The sequence below is a fragment of the Mus pahari genome, chromosome X (assembly GCF_900095145.1).
Source record: "Mus pahari chromosome X, PAHARI_EIJ_v1.1, whole genome shotgun sequence".
Lineage (NCBI taxonomy): Eukaryota > Metazoa > Chordata > Mammalia > Rodentia > Muridae > Mus > Mus pahari.
The window spans coordinates 54,294,153-54,314,307 of NC_034613.1; the positions used below are offsets into that span (position 1 = coordinate 54,294,153).

Genomic DNA, 20,155 nt, shown 5'->3' on the forward strand with positions numbered 1-20,155 from the left:
ACCTAAATTGTGAGAATGAATCCATCCTATTGGCTTATATGCAAACCTTTGAGGGGGTTTCTTGATTGAGATTGGTTGGTCAAGTCTACTGAAGACTCTGCCACCCCTGGACAACTGATGAGAAAGCCTTGAGGATCAAGATATTAAGCAATGTTCCTCCATAACTTCTGTCTCAATTCTTGCCCCCAGGTTCCTGCCTTGAGTTTCTGCTCTGACTTCCCTTCTTGATAAGCTGCAATCTGAAAGAAAGTCTTTCCACCATAGGTCGCTTTGAGAAGTGTTGTTTATCACAGAATTAGAAAGTAATACACCCCTATTATCCTTCAAATGTTAGATCACAATGCACCTCTACTATGAAACCTTCCTTTTCTTTCAGAAATAAACATCCATTTTTAGTGGTACATTGCATTGATTATCCAGAATAGAGAATAAATTGTTCTAGATATTTGGTCTTTAAAAAAAAAAAAACAAAACAACAACATATTTTCATTCTCCTTAGATTCTGACTTCTATGTAGTTACACATTTACTCTAATGCTTCCGCCTCCTTTAGTTGCAGCTCAGAGAAAACATAGAGTAGGTATACAGTGAATGTATGTTAACTTTCATTTAAATAACGTTCTATTAAGGAGATGTTGGAGGAAAAGAATAGGAGCAGTATTTCTTGACTAAATGTATTGAAATTTAATCCTTTCAGCAAACAACTGAAGCTCAAAGTCTTGTTTGTCATGTATCCTTGGTGGTATAGGCTAACACAGTACAGAATGCCTTAAAAGGTGCTAGGTTTTGGTGAGCTTTCCCTAAAGTTCACTTCTGTGCTTTGAGGTACAGAATCTACATGTTCCTTTTATTTAACTTATCATCTTGGCATAATTCTATTGCTGCTGGATTTGCTGATGCCATGATTCCCTGGAGAATTCTAATATTTTATCTGCACTCATCTTTTGCTCTTGCTTTACCTAGTATTTGGGACCTGGTTCTTGTTTATCATTTCTCAGTCTATCCCTTATCTTTGCAAATTTTGTTAGAATTTTTTTTATTTTTGTAGGGCATATAGTCCTAGAGCTGCTTTTGCATCTTTCTTGTAATGAATTACATTGGGTCGGACACCTTAAAAAATCTGGCTAGATAGCACTGCTGTCTTTCAACAGTACTAAACACAGTAGGATATTTTATTATATTTAGATCTCACATTTTCCTTTGCTTCCTGGACTCTATAGCTCCTTGGTTTTCCCTTTGTCTGTCTGGATATATATACACATATACATACACATATACATACTCATATGCATACATATATATATACATATACGCATATATGCAAGTTTTCCAAACATCTTGGCTTCTCAAAATTGAATACAAATAATAACAAAAAAAACCCAGAAAATTTTGAAATGTGTATTATCGAGCATTGCACACAAAGCTTCTGTGAAGGAGCTCTGGACACAGCAGGGTATTTGGATACCAAAAAATACAGAGGAGAAGTTAGTTAGTTAGTTAGTTAGTTAGTTAGTTAGTTAGTTAGTTAGTTGTTAGTTAGTAAAGAACAAACCTTCCAGCTATAGTCACTGCATTCTGGTCCTGTTGTTCACTTCTATTAAACCTCTCCCTTAGACATCTCAATGGAAGACATCTTTATAAACTCAGGAACGTAAAGTCACTGTCACCATTGTCTCTCAATTTAGGTTACTGACTAGTACTGCAGAGTCTATGTAAGTGATAGCTGGTCAGGATGGTGTATATTTTATGTCTCAAAATTCTTTCAAAAGACAGAGTCAGGTGGATTCCTTGAGTTTCAGGGAAACTTAGTCTACAGAGTAAATTACTATTTTCTTCATTTAAACTCTGGTCCTCATGCCTTTTACCTGAACTTCCATATACCAGGCATTAGCTTGTCTGTAACCAGATTTATGATGCCAACTCTTTTGAAAACATTCATTGATTTCCTAATGTACAGCAAAGTTCCACTCATTCTAAGCTCTTGAGTAGCCTGGCATTCAACCCCTTGGCCAAGAGACCAAATTTTTTTACCATTTTAATCTTGTCAATAAATATTTTATCAGAAACACAGCTACATAAATAGGTTTGCTTATTTTCTGCCTCTTATTTTGTCCAAAAAGAGCATAGTAAGTTACTCATAATAGAGATGATATAGATGGTGAAATCAATATTTGATGCCTTTTTTTGTAGAAATGTCTGCTAATCCGGATGTAGCTTCTGCTTTCCTTACTGCATGTGTGCCTTAGCTCAGATTGTTTTCTTAGCATCATATAGACTCTCTCCAACTCCAATCTTCAACAATTAATATGAACTTCTCAGGATTTTAATTTGAATGTCATTGAGCTGGCAGAGCCCACTCCTTTGCTTCAGTTAGATATTGAATAAGATTTAAGTGGGAGTGGGTGGGTAGGGGAGCAGGGGCAGGGGGAGGGTATTGGGAACTTTCAGGATAGCATTTGAAATGTAAATGAAGAAAATAATAAAATAATTTTTAAAAAGATTTAATTAAAGAGAAGTCCTTAAAAGAATCTAGCATGAAAATGAGCTTGAGATTTGGCTTATGTCCATGTTACTCACCAGTGATCTGAGCTGTAGCATTTTGATACATGATAAGGTTAAAGGGTACTAAGGGAGGCTTGCTTTTTCATGTTGACTAGCTAATGGAGTCTTGTTTCCTATTTCTTGGCACTGTCTTCTCTAAAAAATGATCTTGAATCTGGCATCTGAATGTGAATTAAGAAAACACACAATCAAAAAAAAAAAAACTACTAGAAACAGAAAAAAAGCTTTAATGTGAGCACAAAGAAGGTTCTTGAGTGAGGCATGGTGGGACTTCCAGTACAGGATGAAGTAGTAAAAGCATCAAGGCTACATGCATTGTGGAAAGAACAGAGGTCTCACATGAGTACATCCTACTCTCATCAACACTTAAACATGCTAGTGCTCAATTAAGAGAAGTGTTTTTATTTCTATTTTTCTTAAGTTTAATGCAAAATTGGTTAGGCAGAGGTTAATATTGACTATTTAGAAGTGAAACCGGAGTTTAAAGTATAAAGTTGGTAGCTCTGACTGAATTACCAATACATGATGGAATAATTTTTTGTAATTTAAAGACTCAGAGATTATGGAGTAGGCATGTTTGATGGTTTCCCATTAATAGTGTTGAACTAGAATTAAATCGTAGTTGCATTTGCAGCCATCACAAAATACTCCAAAATCTTAAAAAAAAAAAAAAAAAAAAACTTAGAAAGACTGAAGAATCAAAACCCTTTAGATCTGAAGTCATAGATTTTCTTTTCCTCTTCTTTTAAAGACAACTATTTATCTCAGTGAAATGAAATTGCAATGGATATTAATGGGAATGATTTTTTTATAGTTAAGACAATTTTCACTTATTCTTAATATTTTCTGTTAATCTATAGCTTTAACTCTAATAATTATAATTCTCTGGAATAAATTATAATTGAATATAATTAAGTATAAATTTAAAAACAATTGGCCCAACTACAATTACTGAAGAGGATACAGTGCTACAGACCCTCATGTTTAACTTACCAGCCCAAAGTACAGTGAAAAATTGAAATTTTTAATTGAAATAATAAATACCAGCACATGCTCCAAGGTTGGTACTATATTACCATCTTTAGTGCAGTGGACAGAGCAAGCTGTTTTTTCTTTGTAAAATGCTGATACCCAACACAAAAGTATTGACAATTAGAGGTATTGTTGTACTTCTCATATAACATGATGTTTAATATATAAATAGTACTTAGTAGCTATATTTGACTTGCAATCACAGTGCTTAGAAAATAGTGTTTAACTAATAAATTTCAATAGATCAAGTTTTTGAATGTTCAGGGTAAATTTTGCTTGGTATTTTTGACCAGAGTAGTATCAGTGCATAATGCAGAATCTTTTTCACTGTTAATATGTGGAATGTCCTCAAACATCATCCAGTGTAAGCCTATATTTGGATAATTGCTTTCAGATAATTCTTGCTTTCCTTTTCTGGATCATTCTCACATTTGACATCGAGGATAAAGAAATCCAGGTATTATACCTGATTCTTTCTAGTTGTAAGTTGCTGTGGAACTTTGTGATAATTGCAGTTAGGTTTCAATGGAGTGTCTCATATAACCTCAGCCATAGATTATCATATCCTCTATGGAACTTAACAAGAAAACAAAACAGTACAATGTAAGCATCATTAAGTTATGTGTCAGGAAATCCTGGACCATTGTGGCAATGGTAGATTATGTGGCCTTGGGTAACTCATGCTCACTCTCAAGGCTTTCTTGAAATGGTAGAGACTAAGTCATCTGTTTTAGAAAACTACTGAGCACGTATACTCTATCTTCTTTTGATGGTCCTTAAACAGGGAAGATGTTTATTCACCAACACTTACTTGGTCTACCCTAATTATGTTAAAGAATATCCTGGTCAAAAGACCATTTAATATAGCTTTATCTGGGTATAGTATGATTCACATGAAAGATTCACATGAAAGGTTAAGCCTTTTGTGACAGATTTCTATTAAATTGACTGCCTGAAATCATATATGCATTTGGGATTAAATGATCAAGTCTGCAAGCAGTCTCCTTTGTGATGGAGAGTAGACATCTGGAATGAGTAAAGAGAGAGTGGAAACGTTGCCTCTAGGCTGAGCTTTACTTTCTTATAATACCCACAATGATGCTTAGGAAAAATATTGACAAGTTCAAAGGGGGGTTGGTGGATCCAGATGTAATTTTAATTAAATGCTTCCATTTGATTCTCTTAAAAGCCTGTTTTCCTTAAGGATACACTGGTTGACTTCTTAATCCAGATGACTTTATCCAGTTTCCAATACACATTTCTGCATAATTCCTTACTTACATAGTGAAGATAAGGCTTAGTGAAGTTTCTTGGTTGGAATTGATGAAGCAGCATTACAGCAGCTGTACCAAAACTTTAAAAATGAATATTTTCCGAACAACTGAATGTAAAGAGGAAATAATAGCCATGTTTGTGATAACCCTTGAGCAACCCTATCAATGTCAGCAATAATGCTCTTCTGTAGCTAGAATAGGGGCTCCAGAGTGAGAAATAATTCCTTAGATTCTGGTTTGCAACCTAAAGTGCTGAGCTCTAATCACATTGCAAGCAAATCTACAGCACAAGAAACATTCCAAAAGTATATTTTTTTTTTTGCTGATAACTCTGTCTTCTTATAATTATTTTCATGTCAACAAGACTTACTGCACTAAATTTTCTATATTTCTAGAACTTCCAGAAGGAAACTGGTAATACAGTGTGATGATTCTTTCTATAAATAATTGTGAGTTTCCAGAGTGGAGAGTAGTTTCCACTTTGAACAATAATATAGAATAAAACGACAAGCAGTTCCTGTAGGCTGGAAGATAACTGATGAACGAAAACAAAGGTGCAATGTGGAAAACACACAAAACCAAAATGCTCTTGGGTATTATAATCATATGATGGTGAATATTGCCCTCTGAATCCTATAGTTTGTGTGTATCCACACTAGAAAAACAAAAAAATAAAAATAAAAATAATCTTCCTAAGTGAGCTTGTGCCATAGATAGTGCTGGCTGTTCATAACAGCAGAAGAGCATAATTTTCAGCAGGGAGGACTTGGCAAAGATGGCATGTCCTGCTATGGAGCAAAGGGATCCATGGCAAATACATGATTTCCTGGGGCTTCTTGCAGGAAATGGTTTCTGAAATAGGCACTTAATATATTCTACTGAAGTAAAATTTCTGTAAACAAACCAGAAAACCTAGCAAGATTTTACTATAACATTGGACTCCAAATGCTTATAACGATCGATTTTATTTCCTCAAAGTACTTTACGTATGATATGTATACTCTGCGTAGTACTTGTCTTAAACAAAAATATTGCTTGTCATCATTTTAACAGATACTGACAATTCAGAAGTCTTCAACATCATCTATAACACTACTCAACAAAAAATTTATCATCTGAGGGATATTAAAAGTAATTAGATGCTTTATTTGACCAGTTCATCGTAAAAAAAAATAATTATGAAGGTTGTATAGGCACTGCTTGGATTTCATATTAATTTAAAAGAAAAATCATAATTAAAGAAAATGAGTCTAATACCTGATATATTTTTACCATAGAGATTGTTCAGCAAGTAAATCTTGAGTTCTGGTATTTGTTTCTATCAATATTCTATAAATATTCCTTATTGGCCTATCTAATTTCTAGTCACCAGTTTCAACTAAATGGACCTTCTTTTAAAATAGATTTACATGTTCTAGTAATTTTTAATTAGAAAATCACCCTTGGATTCCTTATTTTGTAGATAACTGCCTCTACATGGTTCTCTGAGCATGTTTACACAAGGTTGTAGCAGGCTTTATTTACACCATAGCTGGTGTTCTGTGAATAACACATGGCATCAATCATTTAGTAAGCACACACAATGAGAAGACTAATGAGAAATTAAAAAAAATAAGGAAAATCAAAAGTAAATCCTGAAATACAAGGAAGACAAGGATAAGTCTAATTACTACCATAAACAATACAGTGGTTATGTTTCAATATAAAGTAAAAACAATGTAATTATTATCTTGGAATGAAATAGCAACTTCATTTGTAAACTTTAGATGAGGCAGGAACATTTCAATACTTATCAACTAGATATCGATATTTGTGTATCATCCACTATTTGTGTATATTACTTGCTTTGTGCATGTAGAAAGGTATAAGTACCCTAATTATATAAACTAATAGGAAAACTGTACCAAGTAAATAGCATATTATTTGAATTTCTCTTTGCTCTTGAACTTGGATAATATCAGACTAATAAAAACACTGAATGGCTACACATATGACCTATAAGAAAAAACTTTTATTCATGAAAACAGCATTAACGTTACTCCATATCAACTCCAGAATTTTAGTACAATGATTCAGTTTACATAAAACAATGATGGAAATATACATTGCAATTTTTAGTAGGGAGAACAGAGCTTAATATGATTCTCAAATGTTGCCATAATTAATATCCATTGCACAGCATGGCTTCCTTAGATGTTTATCAACAGCCTCTGACATGAACTACTATTTGTGAATTGTCACCTGGAAGAAATATATTGTTCAAAAATTCTAAAAGACTGCCCTTTCTATATATATTCAATTTAAATGTAAAAGATATTGGTTTACTGTATACTTCCATTTGCTCTCTAAAGGTTCCATTTGTGATTTTTTTTTTTAAATTTTGTCCTTTCTATTGTAATATTAGAAGGACTAGAATCTATGTTATATGCAGGGGATGTCTATAAAAGTAAACTGTAAGTAAAGATTGAATAGTTATTTCTTGGTTCTGAATTCTATTGTCAGTCTAACTTGTAGTTATCAAACAATGTTGAGTTTCAATATTTTGTACTCCCAGTCTCATACTATATGTGGCAGTATTCAATTGTCTCAGAGCTTCAGTGTATTTCCCCTGTGTAGGTATAAGAACAAATTAAAAAAATAAATTTTACAAAATTTTAGAAAATCATAGTATTTCACAGAGGAGATAGTAAAACCACTTTCTTTAAATTGTCCTTTTCCAATGCTATCCTACAAATCACTAGAAAGTAAATAGAACAAAGAAAACAACACAATAAAATTAAATTAAGAGCCGGGCATGGTGGCGCATGCCTTTAATCCCAGCACTCGGGAGGCAGAGGCAGGCGGATTTCTGAGTTAGAGGCCAGCCTGGTCTACAAAGTGAGTTCCAGGACAGCCAGGGCTACACAGAGAAACCTTGTCTCAAAAACAAAAAAAAAACCAACCAAACAAAAAAAAAAAACCAAAACAAAACAAAACAAAAAAATAAATTAAAATTTACACTAGAGGCAGTTTCTTTTTTAAATTAAAAAATAAGCTATTTAGATTCACTTGACCTCCCATTTGGTTTTTAATTTAACGAAAGACAGATCTCCTAGAAATCTGCAATTGAAAGATAAAAATCATCAATTATCTTCTAACTATTCATAGTAATTGATACCACTTACTATGTGGTACTAGTTCAGTTTATCTGGTTAGTACGTAATTTTGCATGAACACTGAACATAACCATGGGCTTTGATTTGATGCTACTTGTTTACATAATGGAGTGACTGAGAAAAATGACTTGTGCTTGCTATCTATAGTGTGCCAACTTTCAGCACAGTTTATGTCTAGTTGTAAGGCCACAGAAATCTTAATTTATGTTTCTGTGCACTTTGCTTCATGTAGCTTAAGGATACATGATTTAAAACCACTTTATGGTAAACGCAGCCTTTTGATATATTTTTTTTCTCTGCTCTCCATTTAACTATAATGCAGTTGGTTCACTTTCTTTCAACAACAGCAAATGCATCAAGTGATTGATATTTTTGGTTACTTTAAAAGAAACTATGTTAAAAATATCCATTTACCACAGTAACTTAAAATCAGTCAAGCTTGCTATAGGATGTAAAAATTCTGAAGTTTCTATAAAAGTATTTGAGTTGATTTCCTGGATCAAATATTTGTATTTGCTAATTTAAAGTTATGTTACATTCCAAATGGTGAGTCAGAATGTAATAGGATCAAAATACATTGACTTTTAACACTGTCTGACATCTGTTCCCTAAGGAATTACTAGAACAAGGGAACACACATTGCAAGTATGTTTGTAAAGAAAACATCTTTTAACAGAGGCTTAACACTTAAGTTGTATGTAAACAGTATTATAAAGCTATATATCTTACCCTCAAATTTGAGTGATATAATCAGTTTGGTTACTGTTTTATTTTTTTCTGAAAAAAAATGAAAAGATAAATATACTTAACAAAATGCTCCTTCAGAAATAACATTGCTCCAAACAATTTTATTAATATTTCCAGAAAATGGCATTTAATGAATTCTAATATCTTGTTGTAATTCAACAAAAACAAAATTCATTGGAACTGTTCTTTGCTGTGATTTACACTAGATTTTATAGCATTACTTGATTTTTAAAGTGAATTTATCTAAAATAGAAATAATCAAATCAGGGTAAAAGTAATATAATACATATTCTCTACATTATTTCAAAATAGTAACTATAAATACATTCTGAGTATATTTTCTCCCTAACTCTTTGGATACAACAATAACAAAAAATTATAAAGAAAAAAAACAAAATAAAACAATCTCACTGTGCTCATTTCATATACTTTCTATGTAATAGTCATGCAAGTGAGTAGATTAACATTATCGCCATACATTTCTAAGATTGATTCTGATATTTCTAAAATACCTATGACATTACTCATGAGGCCATGACCTTTAGTATTTATGCATCCTTATGGCGTATAAAACTAAATGTTTATGTAAAGCAACAAATGACAAAGTCTTTAATAACTTCCTAAGTAATATATTTGTTGATACTGTTATTTAGCATGAAAAATTAAGTATAGGATATAAATTGCCTTATATATTTGAATCACTGTACTTTAATAGCTGCTTTCTCATAAAATTACACAAAGATTTACTTTTAAGGAATTGAATCATTTTTATTGATTTCATAAAAAAATAATTTAAAACTTGATTTATATTACACGGACACAATATATTATCTCACCCCTTCACTGATTTCATAAGATCTAGTTTTCTCTCCAACTGTTCTAACACAGTCTGTACACAAGAATATCATGCCAAGAAGGTCACGATGTTTCATACCATATTGGAAATGATCCCTTCTTGGCATTTAAGATTTGAATCAAAGTCACTAAAAAATGTTTTACCATTTACATATCATATCTCAAGGGGTTAAACTAACATCAAGATTATAGGTGAAGCCAACAAAATGTAGATACAGTATTTTAACTGCTCTTGTACTCAACTCAGAATTTATACCTAACTACAGTATCATAAAAGATACAAGAACTAATGAGAGACAGGTGCAAATTAGCATACACTGCATAATGTAGGCACAATGACTTTAGTTAAGGAAAGTATACTAGCCTTAACCAAGGATTTGTTACTTCCATTTACAAGTAGAACCTCCAAATAACAACGAACAATTAAATTACATTTTTTTCTTAAAAATATTTTGAACATTAATAGCTTTCAGCAAAGGAGTGTGAGATAGCCAATATACTACAGCAAGCTTTGAGATGGTGGCAGGTACTCTTAGGATTGACAATTTCCAGAAACCTTGAAATATCTTCCAAACACCACCACACTGAATAAAAATGCATCATCCCAATGACCTATTAGCCCCAGCTTATGCATGGAGCTTTCTGGTTCTTCCTATAAGTGTCCATTTAAGATTTCTGAATCCAAACATTATTGATTGAATAAACAAAAACACTTTGTTAGAAGACTTTGCATCTTTATCCTGTCAGTGTGCATTAGGAGCCCTTTAATCCATGGATGCATGCCTGCATGGTAATGGCATATTAAATGTCCTTATGAAACTGCAGATGAAAATTAGCATTTGAATATATTTTTTCTTTTAAGATCAGAAAGCAATTATTTGTTTGGATGTATTTATATTCATATAAAGTTTTCACAGACATTGTCATGAAACTGGAAATTACACATTAAAGTTTTAAGAGCACCAGCACATACATAGGGAGATTTTTTGTTTGCTATCTAAAAAAATCTCCAAATTATCTATACTTGTGAATATACACTTAAACACACATGCATGTACACACACACACACACACACACAAACACATACATACACACTCCTGTAATAATGTCCAATTTTTCTTTTTAAAAAAGTTTAAACAAACATAAAATCTTGAAATTAGTATTTAATAAAGGGATTGCTGTTACAAATGTAACTGTAATATCCTTTGGGAAGCTGCATCAAAACATCTGCCACTTGAAATTCATGAAGAATGTCTGTATGCCTTCTTGACTACCTTACTGAATAAAACAGTAATTCATCACATCACAACACACACACACTCACACATACACACTCTCTCACACACAAAATGCACTCACAGAAAGAGAGAGACAGAGACAGAGACAGACACACACACAGAGAGACAGAGAAAGAGAGAGAGAGAGGGAGAGAGAGAGAGAGAGAGAGAGAGAGAGAGAGAGAGAGAAGAAGACGATGATGTTCTGAATATTGGTTTGCTNCACACACACACTCACACATACACACTCTCTCACACACAAAATGCACTCACAGAAAGAGAGAGACAGAGACAGAGACAGACACACACACAGAGAGAGAGAGAGAGAGAGAGAGAGAGAGAGAGAGAGAGAGAGAGAGAGAGAGAGAGAGAGAGAGACAAGAAGACGATGATGTTCTGAATATTGGTTTGCTAATCATAGCTCCTAAACATCTTCAGATATCAGCCCATTATCAAATGCTTCAATCATTTGACAAATTTTGATCTAGAACTTAACATCACACGCAAACACAGGGGCATATCAGTTGTAGTTGTAGATCATGAATTCATCTGAGACCAGTGCAAGCATTTAGTAGGGTGGCTTTGATAGCCAAGATTACCCATGATGTTTTCAGTTCTACTAGATTATCTGATAGTCAGAATGATGAAAGAACAGGATACTGATGCATACAAGATACTATTAACCTTAGTCATTAATTTGTTAAATATTGCAATTAAACTATTTGAATTAATCTCATAGAATCCTGAAAAGCAAGACAATTGATGGCAAATAACAACTGCCCCAGACACAATACTATAAAACTAATGACCCTATTTTAAAATGCACAGTTGGTAACAAATCTGAAGATAATATGCTAAATTCACAAGAATTGCACAGAACTGTTTTTTTATTTTTTTGTACTTTTTTTGTATTTTTTTCTGCTTTTAAATTATACCTGATCACAGAGTCCAAAATATTTCTGTACACATTAGCTTCAGTTTCATTTTCATATTTCTTTTTCTTATCTAAATTTATACTTACTGATAAATTTGCTACGATCAGGAGAGTAAGTCAAGCATATTAAATACATATTAAGGAGTATGTGTTTTCCTATTTAGTATACAAAGTACTTCATAAATATGAATTATGTTACAAAAATAGCTTTGGGTGCGCTCACACGGTAAGCACTTGCTAATTTTGGACAACCTTTAAGGATTGTGGGTATTTGACATAACTGAGAACAAACTCTAGTTTAATTTGAGCCATGTTTAATTCTGATAAACATCATGTTTTTCTCTAGATCACCACAAATGCTATGTAACTCACATTGATTTTTTTTTCTCCTTTAGGTTTTTATATATAGACAGGTAATACTTAAAGTGTTCAAATTTATTTTATAATTATGTAATGCATGGTATATTTTAAACAAGTATTTGCACAATTTAACATTATAAATCCAGCAATTTCAAGATGCAGGCCATAAATTTTACTGATTTACAAATACTATCAAATGTTCTCTCTTTGCATGCTTATTTGTGTTTTTTTTTTTTTTACACTTTTCAGGTAATCTTTACACAGAGTTGTTACAATGCCACAAATCAAAAGGGTTATTCCAGTTTCACCAACTTAATCTACGTGCAAGATGAAGGACCCAGCTGAGGTACAGACACTGGTACCAGTTTTCTTGAGTTTGCTTTACAAAGCACAAAGAGACGAAGGTTTTGCATCAGGATACAAAACTGATTTGCCTCTTGAGGTTAAATTCAGTGTATTATGTTTATAAAGCATCCCTTTGGCAATAGAGTTTGCAGTATCCCCACAGGATTCCACAGTATAGGTTTTATGTAGTAAAATCTATTAAGGGAATTCTCTTCTACTCGACACATCTTTACAGCTACAGTTAATGAGATACCCTTGGAAACACCTGCCTCTATGCCTAATGATAATATAGTATTTGGAAGTTAGAAGTCAACAAAAGGCACTTTCATCATTAAATATTGTCCTCTGTATGAAGTCAGATTACATGACCTATATCTTGTTCAAAGCTGTTTGCTCCTCAAGGACCTGCAGGTAGTCGGGGGAACTCTGAAGTTTTGCCTTCAGTTCAAAATACTCACTCTTCCTTTGTTCCACGACAATTTTACTGTGGTTACCACCTATCAGTGACTTCTTGTTTTTTTTATCTTGTTGTTTTTCAGGATATCGAATCTCAAAGCCACTGACACCAATGCTGTTATACTCCTTTTTGCTTTCAAGAAAATTTTGAATAAACACATTGGAATCTCTGCTAGGGAATAGTTCATCCAGTTCATCAATTGTGCTCAGTCTTTTCCTGGTATCCACATGCAATAAATCTTTGTCCTTGTCAGCAGCATTTCTCATCATTACCTTCTGTCCCGGAGGATCTGAAAACATGAACCCAGTTTCTGACTCTTTCAGGCCACAGGTGTGACTTTTGCTCATCTGTTCGATGGTTTGTGGAATGAATGCTTCTGCACTCAGTCCGTCTTTTTTATTGGTTTTGTGGTCGTGTTTTCTTAGTTGCAGCTGCATGGAGCCACACTCAGGATTCCCCAGACCTTCGTGCTTCACTGTGGGTTTCTTGTTACGTCTCAGCACAAAAACAAGAAGGCAAAATGCAACAAAGACAGTTAAAATGAGAACCACTAGAATACTTAAGATTAAAATAGACAATGGCACTGGGCCCCCAGGAGGACTTCGAATAGGACCCAATGGAGTGGTGAAAGTAATTGCAGGCGCAGGGCTTGTGAATGTTGCTGATGGCTTATTTAAGAGTTTAGGACATAAGATTTCATTTTTGAGGGACTTCAATTCGATATTGGCAAACTGAACAGGAGTCTCACATTTCAGTTCTTTCACAACAATCCCATCATTTAACTTCTCCAGCCACAACTTTAATGCTACCAAGTCACACGTGCAGTCCCAAGGGTTGCCCTCCAAGTCAATTTGTGTAAGAGACTGCAACTGATCAAGGACTCCGCTGACAGGCAGGTACATGAATTTGTTGTTTCTCAGGTTCAGTCTAGCAAGTGGTGCTCCAGAAAAGATGTAAACTGGTAGGCTCTTTAAGAGATTATTGTTCAAGTACAGTAGCTGTAAATTTGGCATGGAGTCAAAGGTGCCTGCTAAAATTTCCTTAATCAAGTTGTACTCCAAATAAAGATACTGCAAGTTATGAAGTCCTGAAAATATTTCAGGGTATAGCCTTTCAATCTGATTGCCATTGAGATAAAGCCTACGCAGATTAGTAAGATTGTGGAATACTTCTCCTTTGATCAACGTAATCTGATTGCTGCCTAAATGGAGCAAATCCAGTCCTTCAAACTCAGTGAAGTCTGAAATATCCACATCTTTGATGTTATTACCATTAACATGCAACTTCTTGGCATTTAAAGGTTTTGGTGTCAATTCAGACATGGACTGTATATTTTTCTCTTGGCAATTCACACTCAATCCCAAATCAGAAGGATGTGTTTTGCAAAAGCAAGGTCCTGGGCAAGGTGTAAGGGGAGGCACTCTTGTTTGGTACGACACAATCTGACTGAGATTTCTGTTGGAGAGGGCTTTGCCTGCCACAATTCCAGAGATTTTGGAAGGATTTGTTGTTTTGGGTGGTTTGGTCACTAATCTGTGCAAGGTTGTCTGAGTAGTGTGACCATTGGGAGTAGTAAAGCCATTCTCCTGCTGAGATGGAGGCAGAATGCGTACATCAAAGTCACTGCCTGTGCCCATGGGGCATAGTTCTTGCTTGTTGGTTTCCTTTAAAAGCCTTCCATATAAGTCACTGGGAGTTTCACAGATAGCCTCGCCTATGTAAATATTATATGGCATATTCTCCAACCAAGCCTTTAGAGGCAACAAATCACAGCTACAGTTCCAAGGATTATCTTCCAGCTGCAACTCAACAACACGGCCAATATGTTCTAGAACTCCAATATAAGGAAGTTTCTGGATTCTGTTTCCTCGTATATCCAGATGGGTTAAAGATGCGAATCGAAAAATATTATCAGGAAGGAATGAAATCAGATTGTCATTAAGAATGAGAACTTTCAGTTTGTGGAGCTTATTGAAGGCTCCTCGTTCAATATACTTGATTAAATTGTAGTCAGCCTGGAGATACTCCAAGTTCTCTATGCCAAGGAAAGTGTCAGCTCGGAGAATCTTTAATTCATTGTTGTTCAAGTGCAACTGCTTTAATGCACTAAGCCCGAGAAAGGCTCCTCCCTCAATGTTCTGCAGCTTATTATTTCCCAGATGCAGAGATACTGCATGAGAAAAATTCACAAATGTATTCGGATAGAGGATATTTAAAAAATTGTTTTGGAAATTGAGATGATAAAAATTAGACCAAGGTGGTTTCAGCTGGTTTGGCCTGTAGACTGAAACCTTCTCACAGTTGACATAGAGCACATTCTCTACTGACACGCAGGAACACACATTGCAAATTTCCACTGATATGTCAGAATCTGCATTTGTCGAAGAAATCAGGGCTGACACAATCAGAAAGAGCCAAAGAAACATCTTCTTGCAATCAGCAAACAACTCTATGCTTCTGAATAAAGACAAATAATCTAAAAAATAAAAAAGAAAACAATTTTTCAATGATCATTCCTTGAAAAAAAAATTGTACGTAAATCATCCCATTGTGAACACATGGCTACAATCTGTAGCACTGTGTTTTTTTTTAAATATAGCCAGATTTGCTTTCCACTGAACAATAATAACCACAAAATGTCACATATTTTACATTTGTAATTTGTACAAAATGTACATGTGTAGAATATACAACAAACAGTAAAAAAGGGGGTTTTAAATCATACTTTGACCTTAATAAATTCAGTTTTTAGCACATTGCCCATAAGCACAAGCCTCAAGCTTGCTATTTGCAACTTAAATGAACAAACCTATAGATAGCATCATTTATTTTATGTCCTCTACCCCACAAAGATCCCTCAGTTGTTGGAAATCTATACTTCTGTATTCTGCCACATACAGAGGCTGGGGATAGTCCATAACTGAACTCATATTTTAGAAGAGGATGGCAGTGGAAGGACTGGGTGCCTTTAATAAAGACGGTTTAAAAAGCTACATGAAAAGGTGCCCTGGAAAGAAATTTGCCATCTCCTTTGCACTTAAGTAGGCACGTTGGCATGAATCAGTTCACTTCTGTAATCTGTCGACTTCAAAGGCACAGATGACCCTATGGAGTTCTAGAAAACCAACTGTCAGATTAATGAACAGCACCTACTTTGCTGTCAGTCATTTCCCAAATGGAGTTAAAAAGCCTTTTGTCTTTGAGTCCCTGGCAGCAGAAAGGGGACCTGCTTATTTCTACACCACTCAGCTGATTTCCCGGCAGGATTTCCACCCACCAGAACTGGCTCTTCTGCCTGCCTGGCCTTCTCTCAGTCTTCATTTGTCAGTTTGAACCCAGTCCCAACTGACCCCCCAGTCAGTAAAATGTGTATCACCTTCACTCAGACCACAGGCTGTCACTGCCGAAGAAGAGGAGTCCACATGCCACAGTCTTTGAGCAGCTTTATCTGCAGAAGCAGATATACATATTCAATTGTACATATTTCAGCTCTACATAAAGCTCTCAGTTCCCAAACACCCTTCCAAAATAATCACTCCATGCCTTTGCCTGTAAACAAATGAAAAATTACTTCTTGGAAGAGTCCAATGGTTCAAAAATTAACCCATTGGAGGCAACTCCTTACTCGCAAGCACGCTCACAAAACATACACATACACACACACACACACACACACAGAGAGAGAGAGAGAGAGAGAGAGAGAGAGAGAGAGAGAGAGAGAGAGAGAGAGAGTGTTTCTGTCTTCTCATGGAAAGGAATTTAATGGATCACATTTTACTGATGCAATTTTAGGCTTGTGAATCTTTCCAGTAGTGAATGGGGAGAAGCTAGCTGCAGTTTTTATATGGTCACCACTAAATCTTAATCAAATAAGTAAAATACACAGGGACACAATGAGAAAATGATGCAAATAAAAAATATTTCACAAGGAATTAGCTAGTGGTAAAAACAAATGTGTCTCAAGGTAAGCAATCCATTAGCCAAGACCCAGGAAAATTTGCATTTTAAATACTTTGGTTCAGAATAGAGCCAGCACCACTGAGATGCTTTTTTAGCTGCCACATAGGCAGGCATTTCCCCTATTCACTGTCATAGAATGACTGTCTTTGCAAAAAGAAGTCATAGTTCTAAGCATGACATCACCCAAACCAATTCCAATTGTAAAATCAAGATTTTCCCTTGGTCTTTTTTGTCTTGTGTTGATGTAGCTTTCAACAGCTATTTTGGTTCAGTTGAGTCATTTCTTGTTCCTGACCACCCCCATCCAAAAACAAAGAAACCAAAACGCAACCAAACTAAAAACAAACAAAACACAGACAGCAAAACAAACCACAACAAAATAAAATTCAAAAAAGCGGACTTCAGTGCAAAAACAAGAAGCAGAAGAATAACAGATGTGAACATCCATGAAGAGCTGCCCTTATATTAGTAATTTCTACTTTAAGTAGCAAAGGGGGTGGGGGAGGCGCAAGGATGAGCTAGGAAGTTCTCAAATGCAGCTCTGGTGAAACAGGGGAAGTCAAAAGCAGATGGAACAAGAAAGCAAGGCAGAACAAGAGTCAGTCCACCAAGGAGAGGCAAAAAGGCATGGAGAGGGCAACAGATATGGAGAGCTGGAGAACTGTCAAAAACGAGGGTAGGAAAAAGAAGCCAGCAAGAGTAACTGCAAGCAAAGGAAACACCTCTAATACACTCTAAAAATCGTGACAAACAGCAAATATACAAACCGAGAAACAAAACCTTGTAAAGTATGAATTAGGCATCCAAAACTACATCTCAGGCTTCCAAAAGGGGCGAATTTCTCTATTAGTGCTTCCATCTCTTGATGGTGCCAAGCAAGACATTCCGCTCCCAAGGCTACCCAGGACTGCACAAACCTTGCCCTCCCATAAATTCAGCATCCACCAGAGTGCCGCTCCTAGCGCTCCATGTCCAAGCAGAGAGAGGGAGCCTGCGGAGTGCAAAGCACTGCCAAGGGGTCCGCAGGTCGACGTGGCTCCACAACAGCGGACAAGGGAAACCTTAGCTGTCCCCTTCCCAAGGGCTGAGGTGGGGGTGGGGGTTTAGGAGAACAGTGGAAGATTGGCCGCTGCTGTCCCCGGAGCGCTACCTCGACCTGGAGGCGACGCGGTTGGAGGGGCCGCTGGCGTGTACCGCAATGTTTTGCCGCATCCCCGTGCCCAGAGCCGGCGCGCAGCCCCCTCTTGGGTTCCCAGCCCGAGCAGCAGCCTCGCAGGCTTGGTGGCGGGGGCGGGGTACTGTGCACGATGTCGCGGGGGCCTTCAGTCCCTCTGCGCACACATTCTCCGCGCGCTCCCGTCCCACAAGAGGTAGCTGCTGGAGTTTTCTTTGGCCTCCCTAGACCCAAACGTACAGTGGGTGAGCAAGGAGAGATGACTAGTTCAGGCCGGGAGGGATAGCTACTGGGGCTTTAAAGACCCATTTGCTACAGTCAGAGTGACTCCATAGTTCGGTTGCCTGGAGCTGTGGCCCCGGCTTTGCCCCCCACCCCCACCTGCCCACGCCAGCTATAAGATCCTATTCACCCAGCCAGAAATCACTTCAACATTTAGGAATCTTGCAAAGTGTCACTGCTAGCATTCCCCCGGCTTCACTGGGCTTTCGGAGTTACCCACCGGTTCTTCCTCCCATTCTGCATGTCTTGCAGAGTGCCAGCGGTCTCTGAGCAGTCTGCCGGCCACCGTCTGAAACCCCACATTCAAGTCCACGCACAGTGCCTGAGAGTAGGGCTCAGAGCACAAAGCCCAGCCCAGCGCAGCAGCCCTGACAGCTCACTGTGCCACAGACCAGGACACTTTGCCTGCTGCCCAGCCTACCCCTGGGGCAGGGATGTTAAGGACACCCGGTTTCTTTCCGTCCTGGAGGACAAGAGATCGCGCCATGGGCAGGCAAGTGGGAGGGTTGTGCCTGTGTGTGTGTTCCGGGTTGGGGGTTAACCAACATGTCCCCTAATAAACTCAACGGGCCCCAAACCAACAGGACTCCAACAACTAAAAATAAAAAGCTACCTGCTTCCCTCCGCGCGCGCGCACATGCATTGTGCCAAGCCCAGCCGGGAAGAAGCAGCGCGCCTTTCCTTGCAGCTCGCGCAGCCCGGGCTTGAAATTCACCCACCTCGGGAGCCCCAAGTCCTGTGGAGGGCCCACTGCTTTCCGACTCGCTCCTCAGTTTCCGCGATGCTCTCTACTTGATCTGGGATCCAGCTTCCTGGCTCCCGCTCGCTGGTCAAGCCCACAGAACAGCCTTTAGCAGGCAAGCAAGCGGCCAGCGGCGCGCGCGCGCACCCGGCCAGACACCGCGCGCGCACCCAGACCCTCGCACACGGGCTGCACCTTTACATACACGCGCCGAATCCCCGCCCCCGCCCCCGCCCCCGCCCCCTGGCGCAGAAGCAGCCCTCCCTCCGGACACCGGATCACTTCTATCATGGCATATTCCTGAGCCCCTTGACCCTCCAGCAGACGCCCCCACTTGAGTCCTTTTCTACCCACCCACTAGAAGGACAACACGGTTTCCTACTGGCATCTATCTCCTCTTTTGCCTAAAATATCGCCTAGTGAGGAGAGACCCTGGAACCCTAGTTTCCTAATGTGGCTGCACTAACCTCCATCACCCTACCACATAAGCACACTCGAGTCCTTTCTCTTCCTCCAGCACCCTAAAGAAAAGGGACGCGCGCTCGTGTGCGCGCGCGAACACACACACACACACACACACACAGGCACGCAAGCACACACAGACACACCACACACGTGAGTTGTTCCACTGAGAGAGCAAGCAAGAACCCCAGGAAGATGGAATCTTTTTTTTTTTTTTTTTTTTTTTTGAGAGCCTGAGGCAAGGGGTTGGGTGGGGGCAGAAGCAGGGAACATAGGGTCTTCAAGTCTAGATGGTGGACTTGAATAATTCCAGAGTAGAGGGGTGAGTTAACAGCAATGACATTGAATTGAGCCAGTCACACTTGAGTTTGTGGGTATGGTTCCTTTGGCTAACTGTCATCCGGTAGAACAGGGGGCTTTGGGAATATTTCAGACTCAGGCGATCCTGGCTGGAGCATTCTTGGGAGTAGTTTCCTGGGATCCAGTGGTATTCGCACTCCCCCTACCTGTCTGCGCATGAGGGACCTGAAGCTTAAA

At 37.5% G+C, this 20,155-nt stretch overlaps 1 protein-coding gene across 4 annotated transcripts; it reads right to left on the reverse strand.

Annotated features, from left to right (window-relative positions):
• Positions 1–12,420: 12,420 nt before the first annotated feature.
• On the reverse strand, positions 12,421–19,701 carry Slitrk4 (SLIT and NTRK like family member 4). 4 transcript variants are annotated; one of them, XM_029534552.1, is made up of 4 exons: positions 19,624–19,701; positions 19,134–19,240; positions 16,375–16,446; positions 12,421–15,474 (listed from the first exon to the last, which is right to left on the reverse strand). In XM_029534552.1, the coding sequence occupies exon 4, from the start codon at positions 15,422–15,424 to the stop codon at positions 12,911–12,913; it is 2,514 nt and encodes an 837-aa protein (XP_029390412.1). In that variant the 5' UTR covers positions 15,425–15,474; positions 16,375–16,446; positions 19,134–19,240; positions 19,624–19,701; the 3' UTR covers positions 12,421–12,910. The 4 variants fall into 4 exon arrangements, with proteins under 4 accessions (XP_029390412.1, XP_021043966.1, XP_029390413.1 ...); XM_021188307.2 differs by lacking the exon at positions 19,624–19,701 and having other exon boundaries at positions 19,134–19,324; XM_029534553.1 differs by lacking the exons at positions 16,375–16,446; positions 19,134–19,240 and having other exon boundaries at positions 19,624–19,668.
• Positions 19,702–20,155: the final 454 nt, after the last annotated feature.

Excerpts from the sequence above, each read along its gene's own strand:
- Slitrk4 (XM_029534552.1), bottom strand. The coding sequence starts at position 15,424 with ATGTTTCTTTGGCTCTTTCTGATTGTGTCAGCCCTGATTTCTTCGACA.